At 38.0% G+C, this 25837-nt stretch overlaps 1 protein-coding gene across 1 annotated transcript in view; it reads right to left on the bottom strand.

Annotated features, from left to right (window-relative positions):
- Window positions 1–24544, bottom strand: part of GSL8 (glucan synthase-like 8) — a 110962-nt gene extending 86418 nt beyond the window's left edge. Inside the window, exons 1-7 of the mRNA XM_010250479.3 lie at window positions 24045–24544; window positions 7815–7912; window positions 7473–7636; window positions 7245–7368; window positions 4415–4525; window positions 3947–4072; window positions 1059–1148 (exon numbers count right to left, since the gene is read on the bottom strand). Of these exons, the coding sequence (XP_010248781.1) occupies window positions 1059–1148; window positions 3947–4072; window positions 4415–4525; window positions 7245–7368; window positions 7473–7636; window positions 7815–7912; window positions 24045–24252 (921 nt within the window). The 5' untranslated portion in view covers window positions 24253–24544. The remainder of the gene's footprint in view (window positions 1–1058; window positions 1149–3946; window positions 4073–4414; window positions 4526–7244; window positions 7369–7472; window positions 7637–7814; window positions 7913–24044) is intronic.
- Window positions 24545–25837: the final 1293 nt, after the last annotated feature.

Genomic DNA, 25837 nt, shown 5'->3' with positions numbered 1-25837 from the left:
ACCAATGTAAGCTGAATAAGTCATAGTAAATATGGTGGTTAGGGTTAGATAGAAGATAGCCTATCTTTCAGGTTTCCCACTTGAAAAATCTTTATGTTTCTTTCCTTTTCCAATCTATTACCATCTTAAACAGTTGCAGCATTTGTAAGAGAAGGGGAATTAATTGATCACTTGTGCTTGCTTTGTCCCATTGAGTGATCCTTACACCACAAAAATTCTTCGGATGTCAGCATCCATGATGAAAGAGTTTTCTTTCAAACCATATATCAAGGCACAGCCCTTAAGCTGCTTTCATTTCTTAGCTTCTTTTGTATTAAATACTAACTGCCTGGAATATTTTTCAATGGGTTGCTAATGCCTCATCCATCCACTTCATATACAACTGCACTGTCAGATAATAAACAATTAAATAATGGCATCACGAAAAATGCATAACGTGACAAGTTTTTATACTAATAAGTCATTAGAGCATGTGTCTTCTTCAAATCATGAACTGTCAGACTATTTAACCATAACTAGTTAAATTACAAAACAATGTTTTTTTTCAATAACAAAAGATATTAAAAAGAAAATGACATACAACTAGGGATAAACCTGAATACAAAGAATGCAAGCTATACAACAGGTATGAGCCCTTTTCTTAAAAATCCCTATACAGTTTTATTTTTTTAATAAGCAATAGAAATTTAATTAGTTAAAGCAAAAGCAAATAAATTTACAATCACAACTTCCCAACTGGAGGCACAAGTTGCAGCCTCCAAAGCAAAAGATAAGTTACACCTGAGCCCAATACAAATGATCCCTACTAACCCCTTGCTTAGCTAAATAATCAGCCATCCCATTTGTGGATCTCCTTTCCCATTGGATTCTTACAATCATGTTTTTGGTCAGCCACTTAAATCTCTTTATAGCCTCCCTATACAGAATTATCCACAAGGACATCCAGAAATCTCCCTTGAGAGACACTCTATACATGCTCTCAAATTTCTTAAGAACCCAATCCAATCAAGGACATTATAAGAATTAAATATAATAATAAAATCATGTTTCCCACTAACCGGTTGAGCTTCAATTGGGATGCCGAGATAAGACTGTTCATTTGCTATACAAAGAACCACATTTTCTCGCTGGTTTCTAATGTTGTCTTTCTGCAAACAGAAAAATCAAACACAAAAGTGCATGATTAACCAAGAGCCACCCAATCAAAGATACACATGCATAATAACCAATATACAACATGACATTATAATTCTTTATCTGTTATAAGGACATTATAACTTAACGACCTATTCCAATGCATACTAATTCATTAGTTCATTAAAAATAAATGAACGTGGATTTCAGAGTACATTGGCAGTGAGAAATTCTGTTACATTGGATGGAGAAGCTAAGTGCTTTGACTAAAATTCGTTTGATCCTATAGAGAACAGAGTACATCTCAACAACCAGTAACAAAGCATTGAATCTGTTGTTCAGTTCATTGAAGTGTCCTATCTTTCTCATATGGAGAAAACCAAGTAGCAGGTTTTTTTTTTTTTTTGAGAAGTAAAAATTCATTAAAATTTCATTGAAATCAATGAGAATAAGCAACTGTTACAAGCATCCCAGAGGGAGGAGCGAGGTGCAGACTCTTAAAGAAAACACAGCACAAAAATTACAATTGAGCCCAAAACAACTGATCCCTAATTACCCATGCTTAGCTAAAGAATCAGCCAAAGCATTAGCCTCCCTCCCCACCCATTGTATAACCAGATTAATATGTTGTGTTAACCATTTGAACTTCTTCATTTCATCTCTGAACACCATATTACTGAATCCGGATCTTTTGGCCATCCTACCTCACCTTGGAGTCCCCTTCAATCATCAGATTCTCCATGCTCATCTCTTTGGCAATCTGAACACATTGTAGGACTGAGTACAGTTCAGCTTTTAAGGAGTCTCCACTCCTCACCAGTCCTGAATAAAGCGCTACTACATTCCCTTCCTTATCTCTTATGTCAATTTCAAAAGGACCTGGGTTGCCTTGATTGCCCCCATCAAAATTTAATTTCAGAAAACCTTCAATGACAGGTGCCCAAATCAACTGTTTCTTAGCCAATGTTCAGAGAACCGGACCGGGCATAGAACCGGAGAAGGGAGAGGTTCACGGGTTAGAGGTACAACCGGGGTCAAACTGGAGGTCGAACTGTGATGACATAATACTATATATAATATATTTACACCTTTTAATATGTTTAAATATGGTGGATGGGTGGCAAGTTCTTTAATTTTTGAAGTAAACGACTAGGGTTCAAGTCTTGTAATTTACATTTTCTTTAAAGTACATGCGTAATAAAGTAATATGTACAATAAAAAGTCATTATTTAACACAAGTAAAGAGGCGAATTAGTGGTAATTAAGCAATATACAAAAACAAGAAGTCATGTGTTTAAGTCTTGTTAATCACATTTTAAAATTTCAATTGTTTAAGGACCTGGGTGGTTTCATGAAACCAGGACCGGTTCGCCAGTTTTCGGTTAAACCGGCCGGTCATTCAGTTTTCACCGGTTTTTTAGCAAAAAACGGTTATTAGGGTATGACCAAATTGGCCAAGGCCCCAGGTCAATGTTTAACCAGACTGACCAGCCAGTCCAGTCCGATTTTCTAAACACTGATTTTAGCCTTCTGCACTGAACTATAAACCACTGAATACCAGCTCCTCCAAATATCATCAAAGGTGAGTTGTCTAAAGTCTAAATAAGTCCAAAGTTAGTAGCCAATGTATAACCCCAGTCACTACACAGTCCGTAGTTTGTTGCTTGCTTCTCTCCTCTTGGAGAGAAGCAATCTTCTTGAGCAGATGGTTCAAAATGCATCAGGGCCACTAATGTTGATTCTATTCAAACATTGCCTTTGGTCATGGATATAATGAGTCTAGTCAACCTCATTGTAGACACAAGAGCCCCACTCGATGTGCCCAGACATTGGAATTTGCTAAACCTAAGCCACAAGCTGCTCACTAGTTGTAATTCAGAATTACCTCTGACCTTTTTAGGTTTAATGAAGGTCCTCCCCCATGTTAATTGTACTAGTAGTAGTGGACTAACCCACCTACAACTTGATTAAATATAACATAAATGTGTTACACTTAGCCTGTTTTATGTAGGGCTGCAGCAAAGATCCAATTGGATCTAGGGGTCTCAATCAAATTCACATTTACTCCGAGCCTGCCCCATTATTTTAAAATAAAAATAATAAGTTAATCATTTTTAACTTGTACATATAGAATATAATTGCATAAATATATAAATGAATTATGAATTATGAATTATATATATAATCCATGTATATGTGTGTATATGAAATTTAATTGGATTGGATAGGGTCAAATCTGACAAATCTGAATATGTAAACAGATTATCTGAATCCAAAATAATCAGATCAGGTGCTGCATTTTTGGACTCCATTAATATCCATTGTTGTGTGTGGTGGACTGGTGGGTGGGGATTATACATTTCAGTATACTGGGTTTGGGTAGGTTGGAATTGGGATTGTTTTCTCGGATGTACCTGAGGGTCTGGAGTTCAATCACCCCCCCCCCTTCTGGTTTATGCGTACTTAAATTGTATATTTTAATAAAATTTAACATAGCAACCACTTCACCTGGAGTAAATTAGGCGATTAAAAGAAGGGAGGAATTGCATTGGCAATTCAGTGTCTGCATCTCATGGTGCAGCAGACAGATCCCTTGTTTCAATATCAGAGAATTATTACCAGGCACTAAGATACCTAAAAAATGCATAGCTATACTATCAGTATGCACCAAGCAGACATGATACAGCCTTAATACAGCCACACCACATCAACCACTACTTAAATTAATGTCAGACAAATAATTAACAACAATATACATCAATGTGTCAAGTACATAGGTTAAAAAAATCTTATAATGAAGTTGTATACAAACCTGAAAACCAAAAGCATACTCCAAAAGATCAAACATATCCAGATTTCGCAAAGCAGGAACCTCAAAATCCTCAGGAATCTTAGGAAAATGTTCAGGATATCTTAGTGCATATATCGCAGCTCTAACCTGAATCAATTATCATTAACAAACAGTCAACTTGATGCTAAAAGTTTTTTTATCAGCAACAGAAAACGGAATTTTATTAAAGAAAAGATATAGCAGTACAACATGATGCTAAAAGTTGTGATTTAGGTAAACATTCATTTCTGGGAAAGAAGCAAATAAAGTGTAGTGTCAAATTGAAACCTATACAAGCATATCAGGAAGAAGCTCATATGAATGCTGAGAACTGGTTAATCATGATTATTGGCTAATGTCTATATTTTTTAACATAGGATGTGCAATACATCAAGCAAATGTGAAGTGTTAAATAAACTTGAGGTATATCAATGACAAGATTGGGCTTACTTCTGGGAAGACTCCAATCGCATTGGTTAAAGATGGTGCATCTAAAGGTACTATATTGTAAGGTGTAAGTTCTCCAGACAATGCAGCACCTGATTTCTTTATCCTTCTTAACTGAAAAAATGGCAAGGTAATCATCAAGTTAGTTGTGGTTTCCAATCAATAATTCATGTCATAAAAATCATTATCTAAAAATAATAAAAATCAATGACTCAGACCATAATGAGTGTATAGATAATAATTAAACACTATAGCCCTAATGGGGAATCTTCTGTAGAAAACAAAAACAAAATTGCCCAGAAAGAATTTACTAATTGTAATGGATGATAAACTGAGAACCAAATTATTACAAGATAATGGATACATCTCAAAGCTCATTTTTGGCAGCACATCAATTCTATTTAGCAAACACTATCCACTTGCATTTGTTTTCTATCAATAACTAAAATGATTTCTTAAATGAAGGTACTATATATTAGTATAACAGAAAATAAGATGTCTCAGGATAGAGTTTCAGGGACTGTTTTCTATACAATTCAAAACAGGCACCATAACAGTGATGAAACATGGAGGTGGTGGATACAGATACTATTAAAAGAAAAAAAAAAAAAAAAAAACAGAAAGGATACAAGGAAGGTGAGCAGAGATCACCTGAAAGAGAGAGAGAGAGAGAGAACTCCAAATCCAACAACCCTTCCTGACACAAGCACAAACAACAAGAAAAGGCAAAAAAAAACAACTCTCAACCCAAAAAAACTAATACAAGCAGCCAAACTAGCTCAAAACTAGTAGCTTCTAGACACCCATAACCCTAGTACCCAAAAAGCGCCAATGAGCCAAAGAAGCCACCAACACCTAGAAAACCAGTCTAGGAACTTTGTACTTCTTGCTTGCAACACCAAAGGGGTGTATGAAGATTCCCCCTTTTTCCTTTTTTGATGAGCAAGAAGATTCTATCTTTCCCTTTTATTTTGATTGGTAACCTTGCTTCTTTCCTTCCAGCTCCCAGTCTTATTAATCCACATGGTAAAGAATGGAGGTTAAGGGTGATTTCAAGGTGCGTATTGTGTGGATGCTTCAGGGGCCATTGCTTGCTATAATGGTGAAGTCTTGGGCAGAAAAGCATGAGAAAGCGGGTTTGAGTCTGAGAGAAGTGACTTTGTGACAAAGGTTAGGTCTGTATCCAGTCCACCCTACTCAAGACCCTAGATAGCTGGGAGCAAATTTGGGTAATGACCTTTTTAGGGTAAATCTATGATGCAAGAAAGGTATAATTCCAGAAGAACTTTGATCAATCAAAACTCCCTCTGAATTTTGATGAAAGCCAACTGATTGACTACAACTTTTATGATACCAGTTGATTGGTTATAAGCTTTTTGAGATATCATGCCTTTCCAGTATCATAGTCAGGCCCATCTTTTTGTTATGTGGCTGCTTTGAGATTTTTGGGTCATTTGGTCCTTCCAAAATCATATCAAGGAAGTAAAGAAACATGGCATCTGAACTGAAATATCATTCAGATGGATCCCATGGTAAACTAATTCTCTGGAATGGCTACTTAGTTGGGATTGGAGTTGAGATGGCTGATCAATGCCACTCGACTATCCTTGAGTGATCTCTCTTTTGTCTGTTTTCTCAGCTTTTGCTTCTGTGCCTTGGGGGCCTCACTTCTGTTAGGACACCTTTTGTTTTATATTTTCTCCCTTGTTGATTCATGCATTCTTTGATCACATTACCATCAAAAGAGTAGTATATTTTAGGAAAACAATTAGAATTTAACATCTCAAAGACATTTCAAATCTTTTAAGCCTCTTATCATCATTTATTCCAGCAATGCTACTTTTGCCAACTTCACCTCCGAACTTGTGGCCCACTAAAACGAAGTTCCTAACCTACTACAGAAACCCAAAGGTGAGAAGTGATAATAGAGCATTCTACCTCTCACCACTCTACCCTCTAATGAAGTTCACTCTATCAGTTCCACTAAAAACCCAACTTCTACTAATTATAGTAAAAGAGAAGAAACAAGAAACAAGAGGATACAAGGCCTAAAAAAATAACAAAAACAAGAAAAAAACTACACACACCCAAGAAGAGGAACCAGGAACACAAACATAAATCCACCAAGGGAATGTACTAGGAAATTTGTGTTTTCCAATACCTCATCAGCAGTCAAATTAGGTAATCTCAAGAACCAGGAGGAAAATCAGGTGCTAAACCGAGAAGCCAGTAATCCAGCCTCATAAATGAAGTGATGCAATCTTTAAGGCCGGATAGTGGCCCATTCAAAGATGATCCAAGAATCTATCTCCATTAATATCCTCCCTAGACCCAAAGGACCATGAATTCTCAACCTCTGTAGAAAACTAAGATTCAAGCCCTTGCTAAATCACTAGTTCACTAAGCCTCCTACATAAGATATCTACAACAAAGACCATCATTACCCAGTTCTTAAATGAGAATGTTCCCAGGCCTATCTAAAAGGAAAATAGCATTGTCAATTTTGAAATCCCTCATAACTCCTTCCCAAGCCAATTCCAAGAAGATCAGAAGCAGCAGTTAACATGCAAGACCTCAAAAGGTGGATATAGGGCAGTCCAGGAAATAATCTCTAATAACAAGGGACTCCCCACCAAAGATCATTCTAAAAAATCTTACCTTATAGCACATGACACTAATCCAAGAAGGAGATACAAACACTGTTATAAAGAAAACTAATGAACCAAAAGAGATGCAAAATGAAATATCATTTGAGTTACAATTTATACTTAGATGCAAATCATGTATCCTCAAAGCTCAAGCCCAAGTATAAAACCAAGAACATGAAAAATACCTCCTCTGTAATAAGTCTGGCTACCCCATCAGGATCTGCATCTTTGCAAAGTGCCTCCATTACCTCAACTAAGGCCCTTAAAGTGGCAAACACTCTTTTCATTTCCACAGACCTTAGTTCCAACCTGAAACAAGAAGTAAAATCTAGATCAGTTATTACCTTCCTAAAAATTTGTTATCTTTCTTATGTCTGCCAAAGCAAATACACAGAGAGAGAAGCTGAACATACTCCCCAAAGTTGGCACTGAATGTTCCAGATTCCCTCCGTTTCTGCTCCTCTCTTTGGATAGCATCCACCCTATGTCGTTTCTTATAGAGTTGGTAAAATTCCCACAGGCGCTCAAGATCACGATTACGATCAATTCTTGCTCCACCTCTCTTGGCAAGTTTTTGCTGTCATATCCAACAAATAGTTAAACCAAAAGATAATCAATCCAACAGATAGAAAAATATAAAAGTAGTGAAAAAAGAAAGCTAATTGGATTCACAATTTAGCTGAAAATTTATAGACACTACCAACAAACTTGCATAGAGACATTGTGCCACTCAAATGTCAAACTTGCAGTAATACCTTAATTACGGACATTAAACCAGTTTTGAACTGTAGTACACCTCTACCCTCACTGTTTGGATCAAGGTTCTGTGCCATTGAATATGCTTGCTCGCACACTAAACACCAAATGAAAGATTTTGTTTGAATTATAACCATGAAAGTAATAAGAAGCAAAAAAAATCAAATAAAAGAAAGAGCTTTCACACCAAAAACATAAAGGAAAATGGCACGAACCCCACTACCTTCGCTGAGAGATATGAACCAATATTTTTTTTGATAAGTAGATATGAACCAATAATAAGCATAACTTTTTGTAACATGCAGGACAGATACACAAGTAAAAGATTGAATCCAAGTAAAAGTTCATAATGGACCTAGATCATACTAAAGAGAAGACATAATCAAGGATCAAAATATGTATCGTATCAGCAGGTCACCAGTACTCTAAATAAGGGTCTTTTGGGGTTTTAACCAATTTCAGGGATAGGCAGGCCTAAGACTAACCCCCCTGGCCAATTTTGACCAAAAATAAAGTATTGTCGGTTGAACTGTCAAACACCTAATACACAGAATCGTGGACTTCAGGTGTATCGATACTTTGTACCTTAAGCATAATTAACAATCGAACACTGACCAAGTCAGATCCAGAGTGTCAGTGTTAACTTGCTCAGTAGTTCTTCATCAGTCATTTCTTCTCTCCTTTCTTGGCCTCCTAGTTCTTTCAACAACAGTATTGTCTTTTCGTGCAACATCATTCCCAATGCAATATGTTGGAATATTAGGATGAAAGAAATAGTAGGATCTTTGACAGAAAGCAAAAGACTTTTATGCACCTTTATGTGGATTCTTGCAACTTCATGATGGATTTAGCTTTGACATTAAGGCTGTGTTTGGTTGCAATGCAAATAAATTTGTACTGATATAAAACTATGACAGTGCAAATGATTTGAGTGTAATTCTGATATATTTTTGTTTCAAATTTTAGCTTATTTTGTTTGATTGCAGTACATGAAGTAAATTAAGACATGAAGCTGAATAAAGTAAAACCCAAAAATAAAATTGAACGACAATTTACATTTTTTTTCATTTGTACTCCCATGCATTTGTACTAGTGCAAATAAAACTGTACTGCAACCAAACACAGCCTAAGGGATTTAGCACATTTAAGATGATATATTTTGTCTTCGGTTGGAATGCAATCTTGAGAGTAGAGAGTCATAGTTTTCAAGGCGCCAAGGCAAGGCTAGGTGACTGGTGGCGCCTTATCGCCTAGGCGATGGATTTTTTTATGTTAAAAGCATAGATCCTAGGGTAGTTCCCTAGGCACCATAACCATATTTCTTTAATAATTTTTCATGATTTTCATAAGAAAAGTATAAATTTCATATTAAAGTATAGAAAAATCAACATATTCATGAAAAGAAAAGGAAGAAGGAAAATAAAATTCAAAAAATATAGGGGCTGAACCCTTATTTTTTTATAGGAAAAGAAGAAAATAAAAAGTATTGGTAGTAGTAGTAGTAGTAGTAGAAGAAGAAGAATGTAGAGAAGATGGGCCGAATGGACCATAGGCTGTTTATCCTTCTTTATTTTTTATGTTCTTTGTTGTAATGGGCCTTAATCTGGGCTTTATTCTTTCTTGCTTATGTTTTTTAATTTTCTGCCCAACTAGGGGCCTCTCTGTAAATTATTAAAGTTTAACTTAATGAAATGGAATTACGGATGTAAGAGAGAAGGTTATGTCTTCTTTTGATTTTCTGCAACTTTTTAAACAGTCCTTTCTTTTCAAAAGGCTGTTTTTCTTCTTGGTATCAGAGTAGGCTCGACTTTTCACTCTTTTCACCTCTTTTTTCCCATGCACAATGTGTATGGAGAACTGAATCGAATGAATAGTTAAAGGAACCTATTTCAGCCCAGTTGTTACTAGTTTCTAGAGAGAAGGGGACTGGTTTTGTCTTCTTCCTGACAAATTCAAGTGTGTTGCCCGAAACCCTAATTTTCTGGAGAAATCTAATTGCGGGCCCCATAGGGAGTTTGACCTAAGCGCTCAGTGACTGAAGGTCTTCTCATCCTTCATCTTGAAGATCAAATCAACTGGATTGGTGTTCTGTGAAGTCTACAAGGAGCAGTTGAGATTTCTCTGTTTCTCCCGGCTTTCGGGTGTGACACAAGTACCTGGTACGACTGCATAGAGGTTGGCTCACAACACAGTTTTTGTTCTGTCTTCATTTGTCGTTATTCGAAGTTGTTAGAAGTTATTTTCGAAGTATTTAAGAAGATGAACCCTTCAAAAGTTGAAAACAAGCATGTTACTAAATCCAGACAGGTTCCAGGAGCCTCTGTAGACTCTCTAATGGCTGTGACCACAGTCAAGCTGGATGGAACTAATTATCTGGCTTGGTCACAACCAGTCAAAATTCATATCTGCAGTAGAGGCAAATGGGGCTTTATCTCCGGGAGCAAGAAGGCTCCTTCGAAAGATGATCCATCATATGAAAAATGGATGCAAGAAAATTATACTGTTATTGAATGGCTTGTGTAACTCAATGCAACCGCAGATTAGTCAACACTATTTGTGGATGAATTCAGCAAAGGAAATTTGGGATAGTGTTGTTGAAACCTATTCCCAGAAATTAAATGTGGCCAGGGTTTACAAGCTGAGAAATGATGTGAAAATTTTGAAACAGGGGGAAAAACCATTAGCTGTATATTTCTCAATATTGAAGTCTTTATGGCAAGAAATTGATTTGATAGAAGCTATAACCTGAGACACCACTAATGATGTTGAGACCTACAAGAAACTGGTTGAGAGAAACAAGGTGTTTAAGTTTTTGACAGGGCTGAATCCAGAGTATGACATTACAAAACAAAGAATTTTATCCAAGGATAGTGTTTCACTGTCTCAAGCCTATGCCTTGGTAAATAGTGAAGAAAGCAGGAGACTTGTCCAGGTCCAAGGGGTTGGTCTAAATGATCACTTTGCTAATATGAGAGTGAAACCCAAGGGAGCTACAGGGACCCTAAGTAGCTCAGGGAAGAAAGAAATTATTTGTGAGTACTGTAAGAAGTAATAAGCCAAAACACACTAACGACAAGTGTTGGAAATTGCATATTGAGCTTCTTCCTCTTCGGTTTCAAAAGAATTCCGATAATATGAAGGCAGGGAGTGCCAATATTGTTGTTGGTCCAGATAGTGACAGATACCAAACTAAAGAGATTGACTGCTAGTGAGCAGCTAGCAGCTATGAAAGCAGAATATGAGAAGTTTGGGAGGATGATCATTCACCTAGAGGGTGTGGCCTCTTTTTCCAACCCTCCAAGAAATTCAACATCTTCTACATTTGCTCATTCAGGTATGCAGGCTTCTACCAATCATGCAACTATTTCAGGTAATCGTAGGATCCCTTAGATTATTGATTCTGGTGCTTCTAATCATATGACCAGCCTTTCCACTTTGTTTCATATAATTTACTTCCTGGCCGTGACAAAATCACCCTAACAGATGGCTCTCTTGCCCCTATCTCCGACAAGGGAACCATCAAGGCTACAGATTCTTTGGTAGTTCCTTCTACTCTTCATGTACCCAAGCTAAATACAAATTTGTTATCTGTAAGTAGCCTAACCAAGTCATTGAACTGTTGTGTTAACTTCTTTCCTTCCTACTATGTTTTTCAGGATCTGGAGTCTCAGAAAGTGATTGGGAATGGTCATGAGGTGAATGGAATATATCTGTTGGACACTCATGGACAGAGAAAAGTTGCTTTTGGGTCTACATCTACAAAATCCATCAGTCGAGTCATGTTATGTCATTTTCGTTTGGGTCATCTTTCTTTTTCTGCATTAAGTCATTTATTCCCAGAACTGTTTAAGGGAATTAGTCTGTCCAGTCTTCATTGTGAGTCGTGTGAATTGTCAAAACATTGTAGAAGCAGTTATCCTTTAAGTAATAAAAGATCTTCTCATTTTCATATTGTGCACTCTGATGTGTGGGGGCCTTACCACTTACCTTCTATGGGTGGTTACAAATATTTTATCTTGTTCATTGATGACTTTTTTCGGTTCACTTGGATATTTTTTATGAAGTCCCGTGATGAAGTTCCTAAACTTGTGAGGCAATTCCAAGAATCTGTCATAACTCAGTTTGATACCTGAATTAAAATTTTCAGATCCGACAATGCAAAAGAATATTTTGAGAAAAACCTGCCCTGCTATCTCATTGATTTGGGGGTTATTCACCAAAGCTCTTGTATTAGAACCCCATAACAGAATGGAGTTGCTGAAAGAAAAAATCGGCATATTGTTGAAGTTGCAAGAAGTATTATATTTGCCTCACATGTCCCTACAAAATTTTGGGGTGATGTTGTTCTCACTACAACCTACATAATCAACCGTATGCCATCCAGGGTTTTGGGGTTTAAGTCTCCCTTTAGTCTTCTTCATTCGGGCAAGGATCTTTTTCCTATTCCTCTTCGTGCCTTTAGCTGCACTTGTTATGTACATATCCGAAGTGTCCAGAGACATAAATTTGAACCAAAAGCCCATAAGTGTATCTTCCTTGGTTATTCCCCCATACAAAAGGGTTACTGTTGTTTTAATCCTAAGACTGACACTCGATATGTCTCAATGGATGTCACCTTTGATGAGTTATCTTCCTATTGAGATTCTTCTCAGGAGAGGCATTGTCCAAAAGGGGAGAATTTGTCACAGTTATTTGCTCTTCCCCTTCCTGTCCCAGTTGAATCTTCTGTTGAGACTCTTCCTCCTTCAAATGAGTTAAGGGAGGATCAGTCATTTCATTCCCATTCCAGCGTTCCTATCCCTCCTCCTTTACCTCCTCGTCTTCTTTTTAATCCCAAGTTGTACCAATGGCAGAGAACCAAAAATGAGCAGATTGTTTCCCCTACAACACATGAGCCTCCGGCACTTCCAGTCACAGAAGAAACAACAGGTATTGATACAGCCCCTTTGGAGTCATCCTTCCCAAACCTTAATATCCCCATTGCTATTAGGAAAGAAAAAAAGAAGTGTACTGCACATTGCATTTCCAAACACCTTTCTTATAGTTTGCTCTCTCCTTCATATTTTGCCTACCTTTCTTCTGTTGCTTTTAACCCAATTCCTAGGTCTGTGTCAGAAGCTCTTACTATTCCAGAATGGAGGGATGCTATGAGAACAGAAATTGATGCCCTGCACAAGAATAACACTTAGAAAGTGGTTGATTTGCTTGAAGGGAAGGATCCGATAGGCTGTAAGTGGGTTTTTACTATCAAATATCATGTTGATGGCACTATTGAAAGGTACAAGGCTAGGATGGTTGCAAAAGGTTATACACAGACATATGGGATTGATTATTTGGAGACCTTTGCTCCTGTTGCCAAGATGATTTCTGTGAGAGTTCTGTTATCTCTAGCTGCACACTTAGGCTGGCAACTTTATCAGCTGGATGTAAAGAATGCATTTCTGAATGGAGAGTTACATGAGAAGGTCTATATGTCTCTTCCTCCAAGGATGTATGAAACAGATATGAAAGAGAAGGTCTGCAAGTTGAAGAAATCTCTTTATGGACTTAAACAGTCCCCTAGAGCATGGTTTGAAAGGTTTAGGGCTGCCCTTGTTAGCTTTGGCTATGTACAGACACAGTCTGATCATACCCTCTTTGTGAAGAGGAGAGGGTCCTTCGTCGTTTACCTGATTGTGTATGTTGATGATATTGTTGTGACTAGTAATGATGTATTAGGGATTAATGATCTCAAATCTTTCCTTCATACAAAGTTTGAGATCAAAGATCTGGGGGAATTGAGATACTTTCTTGGCATAGAAGTTGCTAGATCCAAGGACGGGATACTTATCTCTCAGAGAAAGAATGTACTTGATTTGCTCTCTGAAACAAGGAAAATGGGTGCTAGACCAATTGCTACTCCTATTGATACGAGTCATAAACTCTCTGCTTCAGATGGAATATTGTTGAAAGATAAGGGAGTCTTCCAGAGACTACTTGGAAAACTTCTCTATCTATGCATGACTCGGCCAGACATTGCACATGTTGTCAATTGCATTAGTCAATTCATGCATGCTCCCAAGGATACTCACATGGCAGCAACAAAGCATATTCTGTGTTATTTGAAGGGTTCCCCTAGAAAGGGAATTCTATTTGCTAAGCATAGCCATATGAAACTTGAAGCCTACGCAAATGCTAATTGGGCCGGAAACATTGATAACAGAAGATCTATGTCTGGGTACTGTAGCTTGGTGGCAAGTAATATTGTTTCTTGGAGAAGCAAGAAACAATCAATTGTTGCCCAATCTTCAGTCGAAGTTGAATACAGAGCCATGCCTCATGGAGTTTCTGAACTACTGTGGCTTAGATCCTTGATGGAGGAACTGGGTATTGAGCAAGATAAGCCAGAATCAGGCTGCCATCAACATTGCTCACAATCCAGTGCAACATGACAGAACTAAACATATTGAAGTTGACAGACACTTCATTCAAGAAAGAGTGGCTTTTGGAGAAGTGTGTCTACCTTTCATCACTTTTGAAGGACAGTTAGCTGATTTCCTCACCAAGGGCATTCCCAAGGCTAAACTTCAGCATGATTCTGGCAAACTTGGCATGATTAACATCTATGCTCAGCTTGAGAGGGAGTGTAGAGAAGATGGGCCCAATGGCCCATAGGCTGTTTATCCTTCTTTATTTTTGATGTTCTTTGTTGTAATGGGCCTTAATTTGGGCTTTATTCTTTCTTGTGTTATGTTTTTTAATTTTCTACCCAACTAGGGGCCTCTCTGTAAATTATTAAAGTTTAACTTAATGAAATGGAATTAGAGGTGTAAGAGAGAAGGTTATGCTCGAAAATCTCTTTCTCTGAACCCTAGTTGCCGCCCCCTTCTTCTTCTTCTTCTCTCTTCTTGAAACCTGATTTCTACTACTTTCTTTTGATTTTCTGCAACTTTTTAAACAGTCCTTTCTTTTCAAAAGGCTGTTTTTCTTGTAAGAAGAAGAAGAAGAGGAGGAAAATGTGCTGATTAGATAAAACTTTAAGTTCTTCCTTACTTATTGGTTCAGGTTTTTAAGCCTTTGAGGGTTCAATACAGCATTTAGCAATGTTTGTGTTGATTAAACCCTAATAAATAAGAAAATAATAAAAAGAAATTAGTATATAAACACACAAAATGATTATTTTAGTTTAATAATGTCTATTTTATAATTATAATCTCAAAAAAGAATGAATAAAAAAGTATTTATAGTAGGAAGTAGAAAACTACTTGGCGATTAGGCGAGGCGAGCCTCAAAGGGCACCTTGTCGCCTAGGCATCACCTTGACAACTATGTAGAGAGTTATACACTTTAAGGGTTTTTATGGGAAGAATATTGGTCTCTTGCTTTTGGAAAATATGGCACTGAAGGGGATGACCACACCAATTATCGATGGCATTTGGTGTTGATGGCTGGCGATAATCGATGGTAACCAGTGGGGATGACCGGTGATAATCGAAGGCATCATCATTATTTCCCTCGGAGGTTTAGAGAGTTTTGAAATCCTAGGGGAAGACAAGAAGAAAGAGAGCTCTCAAACCTCCAACGATGGCCAACCGGAGGGGCAGTTAGAGTAAAGGCAAACCTCGAATCCATTTTCCTGAAAGTGGACAGTGGGAAGGTGGAGGAGAGATTATGTGGAGATGTGCTCGTGCTGCCTTGACTTGGACTCTTTGGGAAGAAAGGAATCTCAGAATTTTTCAAGATAAGGAAAGGAACAGCCAAGATTTGAAAGACTGTGTGTTAAACAGGGCAATACATTGGCTGAAGACCTTGGAAATCTTTCGTCAATTCTCCTTTAATGACATTTGGAGAAATTGGTCCACCCGAAGGCTCAATTAAGTTGAACTTTGATGGAAGCAGCATGGGTAATCCAGGATTATCCGGAATGGAGGTGCTTTGAGAAATGAGAAGGGAGAGATTTTGTTGCTCTACTCAGGTCCTTTGGGAATTGGGAATTCCATCAGAGCAGAACTTTTAGCTGCTGTACAAGGGGTCCAATTTGCAAACCAGCTGGGGGTACAACAACTAATAATCGAGGGGGATTCCAAAGTGGTGATGGGTTGGTTGAAAAATTCTGAAGAGGCTATGTGGCAATACAAGAATGAAATGAAGAAATTTAGTTGGTTGACAAGGAATATGTTGGTCATTGTACAGTGGGTGGGGAGATCAGCAAATACCTTGTCAGATGTGTTAGCTAAGCAAGGGGTAAATAGGGACGAATTATTTTGGGCTCAGTTGTGATTCTTGTTTTTCTTTCCTAGTTTACTTGTAAGTTTCAAGGAGGGGCTGCAGCTCGCGCCTCTCACTGGGATGATGTATGAACTCACTCTAATTTGCTTCTGAATCAATAAACTTACTATTATTCATCAAAAAAAAGGTGGAGGAGAGATTGAACTTCCTACAATCTTGCTTGGTGGGAACATTCGATTGGAAGGATTTTTGGTAGACGAAATCCAAGTATGAAAAAGCCTATGATCATGTTAATTGGAATTGTTTAGACAAAGTCCTGGAAAAGATGAGTTTTGGGCAAAAGTGGAGAAATTGGATGAAAGTTTGAGTTTCTTCCCCCCAAGTTTTTTATTCTGATTAATGGTCAATCTGCAGGCTTTTTTGAGAGCTCTAGAGGGTTAAGGCAGGGAGACCCCCTTTCTCCCCTTCTCTTTATTTGTATTGCAGAGATTCTTACTCTATTTAGTCAGAAGGCAGCAGCTTCTGGTCTGTGGGAAGGGTTTGTAATTTCCCCAAGGGGTGAAAAAAGTGAACATCCTTCAGTTCGCGGATGACACCTTATGTTTTTTAGATGCTTCTCTTGATCAGTTGGATAATCTACTAGGGATCCTCAGTTGGTTTGAAGTTGTCACAGGTTTGAAAGTCAACCTTAACAAAAGTCAAGTCATCCCAATGGATGATGTCCCTAACCTCGAAGTGTGCTACTGTTTTGGCTAGCCAAGTGGATCAGCTTCCAGTTAAGTATCTGGGCCTTCCATTGGGGGCAAAATGTTCCTCTGTTGCCATATGGGATCCAATTATTGAAAGATTGGAAAAGAAGTTGTCATCTTGGAAGGCTAAAAAGTACTCTCTCTAATCTCCCTACATACTTTCTGTCCCTTTTCCCTATCCCAAATAAAGTGGATAGGAAAATAGAGACTCTCCAAAAAAACTTTTTGTGGAGGGGTTGGGAGGAAGAAAGAAAAATCCACCTTGTGAATTGGAACCAAATCTGTCTTCCTAAGGAAAAAGGGGGTCTTGGTCTGAGAAGAATCAAGGTGAAAAATTCAGCTCTGTTATGTAAATGGATCTGGAGATTTGCCACTGAAAGAAGAGCTTGGTGGAGAAGCCTAATTGCATCTAAATTTGGGGTTGAGTGGCGTAACTGGAAAACTAAACCCCCCCCCCCTCCTAACTGGAGTTATTCCTTGTGGAAAAATATCATGAAAGTTGCTCCCTTGTTTGATGGGGGAATCAGCCTCAAAGTCAGTAAGGGGACAAAATCAAGTTTTGGAAAGATCATTGGTGTTTGAATCATTCCTTGGCTAAAGAATTCCCTCTTATCTTCTAGTGTGCCTCCAACCAGGATGCCTCAGTTGCTGAAACTTATTCAATTTTGGGTAATGAAGTGATTTGAGCTCCTCAGTTCAAAAGAGGTTTTTTTGACTCGGAAGTCTAAGAAGCTTCAAATCTGTTGGAGACTCTACAGGCTCAAATCATTGATCATAATTAGGATGACCAGTGGAATTGGATTTGGTCCAAGGATGGTGTTTTTTCAGTCAAATCAATGGCTAATAAGCTTGGTAATAGAGTGGCAATGGAAGGTTTCCCTGCAAAACAGATTTGGAACCCCACCTACCCCTCTAAAGTTAATTTTCTAGTCTGGACAATGGCTTTGGACAAATGTCTGTTCCGAACCAATCTTGAGAGAAGAGGGTTGCAGATTTTTTTTTTTATCAATAACGTCAACTTCATTAAATTAAGAGAATAGAGGGAAAAGAATACAAAGGGAGATAAAATAACTTAGCTCCCCAAAAACAGAAAACACAGGGAATGCAAAGAAAATTAAAAACTAGCCCAAAAAACAGCCTCCCTATTCACTCCTTGCTTGGCCAACCCATCCGCAAATGAGTTGGTACTCCTCTTCACCCAGCTGTACTGAATCTCAATGTCCCTACCTAGCCATAAGAACTGTTTTTTCTCATTGTTAAAGTTCCACAAACCACTGTCCTCTGTCTTCAACCAATTAACCACCACCTTTGAGTCACCTTCCAGAATCAAACGGCTAATATTTAAATCTTTTGCTCTTTGAATTCCTTCAAGCGCTGCAAGGATCTCAGCCCTAAGAGAGTCACCTTCTCCAATAGGGCCAGAGAATAAAGCAGTAACAATCCCTTCATCATTCCTGAAGACTCCTCCAATCCCAGAGGGCCCTGGATTCCTTACACTGCTGCCATCAAAATTCAGCTTTATAAAGCCCGAGGGGGGAGGGGACCAGGACGGACAAAGAGTCATCTTGCATCTAGCAGTGAAAGCAATCTCTTTCCAGTTTCTTAGTAAGTCATCCATAGGACAATCTGAAAACAACTCCAAAGATTTTAACCAGTGGACCGCTCTTATGAGGATTCGACCAAGAGGGTTGCAGATTCAGGATAAGTCCAGTGTCCTTTGTGATGATCATCTGGAAACTATGGACCATATATGCATTCATTGCCCTTTTGTTGCTCGAGTGTGGCATCACTTCTTGAAGACAGTGGGGATTTGTTGGGTCATGCCTAAATCAACTAAGGAGTTACTCTACTGCTAGAAAATCAATAATTTGAATAAAAGAGGGAAATTGGTTTGGACCACTATTCCGGCAGCTGTGATTTGGGCCATTTGGCCTGAGAGAAACAACAGAATTTTTAATCAAAAAGTGAAAGGGGCTGAGGATATAGTTCAGCTGGCTGTTAGTAAACTGCTTTCTTGGATATCAGTCACTCCTGAATTCAGACACTCAAATGTAACTCATCTATTGAGAACTCAGTCAATCTGGTGCTTGTAATGGGAGTCCCTCAGGCCTGTCCATTTGTGGGCAGGTTCTGTTTTGTACTTTTATGAGTCAGTTTTAATAAATTTATCTTACCTTTTCAAAAAAAAAGTATGGGTTACCAGAGCGTGTGACTGTTTTCAAAGTGTCGATGTGAGGCAAATTGATGGTGAAAGGTGGTTGTTCGTCCTCTCCTCTGAGGAAGAAGCCTGGAAAATTCTAAACATTGGTTCAGAATGCAGCAACGGGGGCCTTTTTCCATCTCGAGACTTGGTCTAAGAACGTAGAGTTTGGCATAAGGAAGAAGATATCCAAGGCCACATTTGGATAAGAGTCTTTGGTTTGTTGTTACACCTGTAGAGCAATGAAGTTGCCCGGAAAATAGGAGACCTCTACGGTGGTTTGTGGAAGTAGATGATGGCAAAGCTTACAAAGAATCTTTCGAGTAGCTAACTTGTTTTTCAAAGAAGTTGTTCGGTTGCATGGATTGCCAAGATCTATCACATCAAATCATGACACAAGATTCCTTAACCACTTTTGGAGAACTTTATGGAAGTGTATGGGTACAACCCTACAATATAGCAATACATTTCACCCACAAACAAATGGACAAACTGAAGTGGTTAACCGAAGCTTAGGCAACTTGTTGAGGAGCCTAGTTGGAGACTACTTAAAGCAATGGGATCCTATCCTACCACAAGCTGAATTTGCCTTCAATGATTCAATTAATAAATCTACAAGGAAGACTCCTTTTGAGGTTGTGTACGATCGGTCACCTAAAAGTGTTGTTGATCTAGTTCTTATAACAGGGTTGCGGCGAGTGAGTGATGATGCCGAAGCTTTAGCTAAATCCATCAAGAGATTCAAGAGAATGTACGATAGAAGCTGAAAGAAAGCAACCAAAGGTATAAAGAAGCTAAGGATAAGCATCTTCGGATGAAAGAGTTTCATGAGGGCGATCTAGTCATGGTTTATTTGCAGCCTGAGAGGTTTCCCATTGGGACCTACCATAAGTTGAAGCAAAAAAAGATTGGTCCATGTCAAGTGCTAAGACGGTTTGGTGACAATGCATATGAAATTGAGCTACCAGCTAATTTGTCGATTTCACCCATTTTTAATGCAGCAAACCTCTTTGATTGCCATGGGGATCTAGAACTAGCAACGAAGGATGGGCGAGGACAAGCACAAAGGGCCAGTAGTTCTAATGAGTTTGACCGAGTAGAGGGTGTAGAAGATGTTCGAGTCACCAACACTTGAAATGGGACTTATTTTGGGTTATTGGTCAAACGGAAAGGGAAACCATCAACTGAGAACTCCTAGATTAGTGAAGAGGAGTTTATGAAGCTAGATGGAAACATGTGCAAGGCTACTAAAATTGTTGCTTGCATAGGGTCGAGCTCTTTTTAACCCGACGGGAATGATGAGGCAAAAAAACAGTGTGGATGTATTCTGTTTTGCATGTTTTTTGTAATGGGATCCCAAATTGTTGTCTTTGGGTAGCTTTGTTGACAGTTTGGGTCCAGGGGTATTTTCGTCATTTTACAAGTCAAGTTTTTTGTCAAGGGCAGTTGGGTGCATTTCTGTTGGGTTTTGGTCTCTTGGGTCTTTTTTGTAACAACACTTATCTTTTGAGGGCTCATTTGAAGTTAGTTTTGTTCTTAAGGCTCCGTTTGTTTGCGATGTATTTATGTACCCCGGTTCGCATTTGCGAGCGTTTGTTTGAAACGTAAAAAAGTAATCATTATCATAGCAAAAATATATTTTCTGACACTTTTGTACTCTGAGAAGAGAGCATTACTGTACCTATTTTTTTATGCAATTTTGTGTTCTTTTGATAATTAACTTTTTGACAAAACTTAATGCATTGGAGCATAAGATAGTTGGAGCATTTAATGATGGGCCCACACTTTTGCACCGAATTCAAACAAACAAGATGAATGCAAAAACGGTTTAAAATGTGAACCGTGTTTGCATTCATGAACCAAAAAATGGGTAAATATGTAGTGTACATATTTGCATTTGCATTGCAACCAAACGCAGCCTAAGGAGTTGCTTGTGAGAGGGAAACATTCTAGGGGCTTATGTGTAAATATTTTAACTGGCTTGTCCAGCAAGCCAGTGGGTCTTATAAAAGAGAAGGGGGCTGTTTCTATAGGGGTCTTTTTTGGTTCTTTCTCTCTTGTTTGAGTTGTAGCTCAACCCCAAATAGGGTTTCAAGTGTTGGGAGCTTGGGTTTTGAAGAGTCAACCCATTTTTGGCACCTTCCAATCCCTCTATCACTGCGCGTCCGTGCAGGAGGCCAGTTTGTTGCCATTATTACTATAGCGAACTATTCCACAGTAGGAGTTTTACTTCAGGCTCAGGTCTGAAATCCCTAAACATCCAACTTATTTGTTGTTTTCAGCTTGGTATTTCTTGCATTTATTGCTGTATACTTGAGGTACTTGTAGAGATGTAGAGTGATAATTATTGCTGTTGTTTTATTTATTGTGGTCCTCACTACTGTTGTTAGTTAGTTCTCTTTATATTTGTTGCTAGGTTGTTGTTAGCAATGTTAGTTTATTAGTTATTTGCATATGTAAGCAGTAGGGTCATTAATGTAATTGCCATCTTATTTTTTGATGCTATTATAAATAGATAAGTGGGGCAACAGCTAAGGCCTATCACTCTTTTCTCTCATCTTTCTCCTCTCTCTTCTTTCTTCCTTTCTTCTTCTTCTCCAATATTTTTTCCTTTTAATTTGCATCAATAATTGGACTGATTACAGTCCAGATTTGCCTACTTGGTATCAGAGCCAATTTAGGGTTTCTCATGTGTGTCTAATCCAGCAGACCACATGAGAATTGCCTAGGACTGGAAGCTTAGAAAGAACTGTTCATCGGCTGATTCTTGGAGGTTACCAGAAGGGTTTAGCAGCTGTCCAAAGGCTTGTAGAGGCTTGGAGAGTGTTTTGGTAATCAAGAAGAACCAGAGAAGGTTAAAAGGATCAAGATTAGGGTTCAGACCAATATTGGAGGTGGCAATCAGAGTTTTCTAGAGTTTTTTCTAGGGTTTGCTCTTAACCCTACAACCAGACTTGACTGTGAACCTATTTGGAAGGTGCGGCTGAGAATTGTTTTTGTTCTCACAAAGATTTCTCCAAGTTTTTTCTTAACCCTACGATCAGACCTGATTATTATCACCTTTTGGGTGATTCCTAAATCTGTTTCAGCATTCCAGATTGTTTTCTAAGTGAATTCTAGACTTGTTTCAACTTCCAAACCTGTTTTTTGGGGGTGAAAACCTTTTTTGGGGAATCCCTTTGCTGAGAACTGGTTTTTCTTGATAGACATATTACAGAAATGGCAGGAGCTGAGTTTAAGACTCAAGGGGGAGGTGTTTTGGGGGATGGAAACATGGGACAAAACAATTTTCAGATCACTACTATTAAATTTGATGGTTCTAATTACTTGGAATGGGCTCAGTCAGCCATGATGGCGATTGGGGGCAGAGGGAAGTTAGGTTATGTGAATGGAGATGTAAAGACACCAGGCAAGGAAGACCCTTCATATGCCAAATGGGTTCAAGAGAACTATTTGGTCATGACTTGACTGTGTAACTATATACAGCCTCATATTAGCTGCAATTATTTGTGGGCAAAAACAGCTAAGGAAATTTGGGAAGTGATGAAGGAAGCCTACTCTCAGCCACTCAATGTTGCTAGGGCTTATGAATTGAAATGTGAAGTAAATAATCTCAAACAAGGAGAGAAGCTGGTTTCAGTTTACTTTTCCATCTTGAAATCCTTATGGCATTAAATTGATCATCTAGAAACTATTGAGTGGAAAGTCAGAAGGATGCAAAAACCTATAGAAAACAAGTTGAGACCAATAGGGTTTTTGAATTCCTAGCTGGTCTGAATTCAGAGTATGATATTGTGAGACAACAATCACTCACAAGGGAGAGTGTAACCTTATCTCAGGCCTATTCTTTAGTGCATAGTGAGAAAAGTAGGAGGAAAGTTATGTAGAAGTTTCAGCCTATGGAATCAGCCCTGACAATGTTCCTGAACAAGAGCTGGTAATAAGAAATCACCAAGGAAAGACTTGCACCACCTTGACTTCTCAATAATTCCAAAAATTATATCACCTTCCCATCAAGCCATGAAACATATTAGTCCAGTTTTTTTCAGATTTTTATTCTCTCTCTCTCTCTCTTCTAACTTCAAAAAGATTTTTCTTGCACATTCTTTCCCCCTAGAAAGAACAAACAAAAGACTTTTTTTATAAATAAGAGGTTTTATTAAATATGCACAAAAAAAAAAACCATTTACAAATGAAGCATCCCTTGAAGAGGAACAATTTTCTGCCTCTCATACACAGCACTACATTACAATTGAACCCAATACAACTTATCATTATTAACCCATTGCTTGGTTAATGTGTCAGCTAGCCCATTTGCAAATCTTTGTATCCATTGTATGCTTATCTGCATAGTCCTTGTCTCTTTGTTAACCATATCTCTTTTACTAACTAACCTACCCATATTCATATCTTTTGCTGTTTGTACTCCATGGATTGCAGCATAAAGTTCAGCCCTTGTAGAGTCTCCAGCCCCAATAGGATCCAAAAACAAAGCTACAATATGACTTTCATTATCCTTAAACACCCCTCCAACTCCCAAGGGTCCCAAGTTTCCAAAGTTACTCCTGTCAAAGTTTAGTTTTATGAAACTATCCTCAGATAGCTCCCATTGCATTTGAACTATCATCTTCTTTGATGAAATTGCAACCACTTCCTCCCATTTTCTTCAGATGCCATCATATGAATAAGGTGAAAAGATATTCAAAGCTTTAACCCAATGTATAGCCCTTCGAATCTATGACCAATTTAGCCATGTTGGTGGATGAAAGAGACGCTCTTTTCTATGACTCTTTTGATACCCTCGATAAGCAGCGAGGTGTATTGGGTAATGAAAACGGACCTGTCAAATAATGTACGAACTTGCTGAAGTGAACTTCTTAGGAATAAACCTTTGTAAGCATAAGTAAGCTCAATAATAAGCACTAAAACAATTCAAAGCAGCATTCCAGTTTTGCTTTAGTCAGTTGAGATCTTGGATAGAAACAGATTTACTTATTAAATAGCACGTTTAATAGTTTGTTCTGCGTTAAGAAAAAAGGACCAGAAAAAAAGAAGTAAACGAATGAACTTACTGATCCTCGCAACATTCGGGTCTTCATCCTGTATCTCATCAGCAGCCTGTAAGATCGCGTCTATATTAGTCGTCCTCCCAAGAGATGGAGGAACAGCACCAGCAAGCCCGCTGGAGGTCCTTTCGTGCCCCTGCCCGGTACTACGAAGCTGCTCTCTCTGTAAGGTCACTCGAACCAGTCGCTCCCAATTATCAAAAACATTTGCCATTTCATCAACCTGGAAATAGAGCCCTAACTCTCGGAGAATTAGAACTCCGGAACAGATCTAGGGCGAAAATTGACCCTTTTTCTTTGTTTCAAGCAGGTTTCATGGATTCCGGGGCGGTAGAACAGTATACACAGCAGGGTGGCAGACACGGTGAGCGAAGACAAAAAGATGAGAATAAACGCGGTGTTGAAAACTTGAAATGGAATGGACACAACTCACTCGAGATCGCAAGGAAAAGAGGAGAGGGGACAGAGAAACAAGAGAGAGGGTCGTTCCTATCATCCTATCTTTCTTTCTGGGTTGGTTTGTAACTTTGTAATGATGAGTCCGAATTTCCTACCCACAATAACTCTACTCACACCTACCGACATAACATCGCAGCACACAGATCAACATATCATCTCATCTTCTCACATGTTAATGTTATGATGCACGGGGAGATTTTTTTTAAAGGTAAATAACTACATTAAACAAAGTGAATATCTACAATGTTGTCAACTGTAGGGATCCCGGTAGGGTAATCAAGTAAAACCAAAAAAAAATATATTGTAGATGAGTTTTTGCCATCTAGGATACCTTATTAAAGTTCCTATTTACAAACGGAAAATTAATAATAGAGTACATATTTGAAACTAAATTCCTAGTACCATCTGTTGAGCATCTGAACATATGAAAATATCCTTTTGATGCCAACTTTGAACTTATGGAGTTTTATTAAAGTCTACATAATTGCAAACAATTCTGCTTGGTCAATAGAAGTGGGATGAGAAGTTCGGCCTCCATTAATTTTTAAACAAATTAAATTTACAGATAATATAATAATACCAAAACTAAATAGTGAATCAGAGATTTTCCCTGCATCAGTTAATATAATTAAATCAGTAGCATTGGAAATGGATAATTGTATTCCACGGAAAGTATTGATTGAATTAGGTTCATGCAATAACTCTATGGACCAAAAAAAAAAGTTTGGTTGACCATATTAGCAATTGTATGTGGTAAAAGTTGCATGCTCCTAAATCATTTTTTATTCCTATCATACCATATGTAATAGCAGGCTATCCATCCTAAGATTTTCAGAAACAATTGATTATCATAAATTTGGTTAGATAAATAGTTAATGCATGAAATCCAAAATCCTTGAAAAATGTTATACAATCGTAGGTTCTAAGGATTCCCAAACAAAATGGCTTGAGAAAATTGACAATGGACAAATAGATGAGTGAAAGATTCTTCTTCCTCCTTGCACATAACACAAAGTTTATCTGAAGAGTCCATAAAAATAAAATTTTTTATTGGTATAAAGTCATTAATTACTCTCCATAAAAAATAATTGATATCGAAGAGGAATAGTAAGTTTTCATATTTTATATAAACAGAAGTTGAAATCATATGACATATTTGGAAGGAGAATTTTAAAGGAAAGGATATCCAGTGAAATTGATGATTGAGTTGAATCCAAGGAACTTGATGAACAATAAAGGAAGAATTCTCATTAACAAGATGACCAATTTATGAAGCTAATTCAATAATTTTTTGACAAATAGCTTTCCAATAGATTGATCCTGAAGAGGTCGTTGAATAT

This window comes from Nelumbo nucifera, chromosome 4 (genome assembly GCF_055504915.1).
Source record: "Nelumbo nucifera cultivar China Antique chromosome 4, China Antique-T2T, whole genome shotgun sequence".
In the NCBI taxonomy this organism is placed as follows: Eukaryota; Viridiplantae; Streptophyta; class Magnoliopsida; order Proteales; family Nelumbonaceae; genus Nelumbo; species Nelumbo nucifera.
Note: the sequence above shows the minus strand (reverse complement) of the source record. Positions and strands in the feature narration are given on the sequence as shown.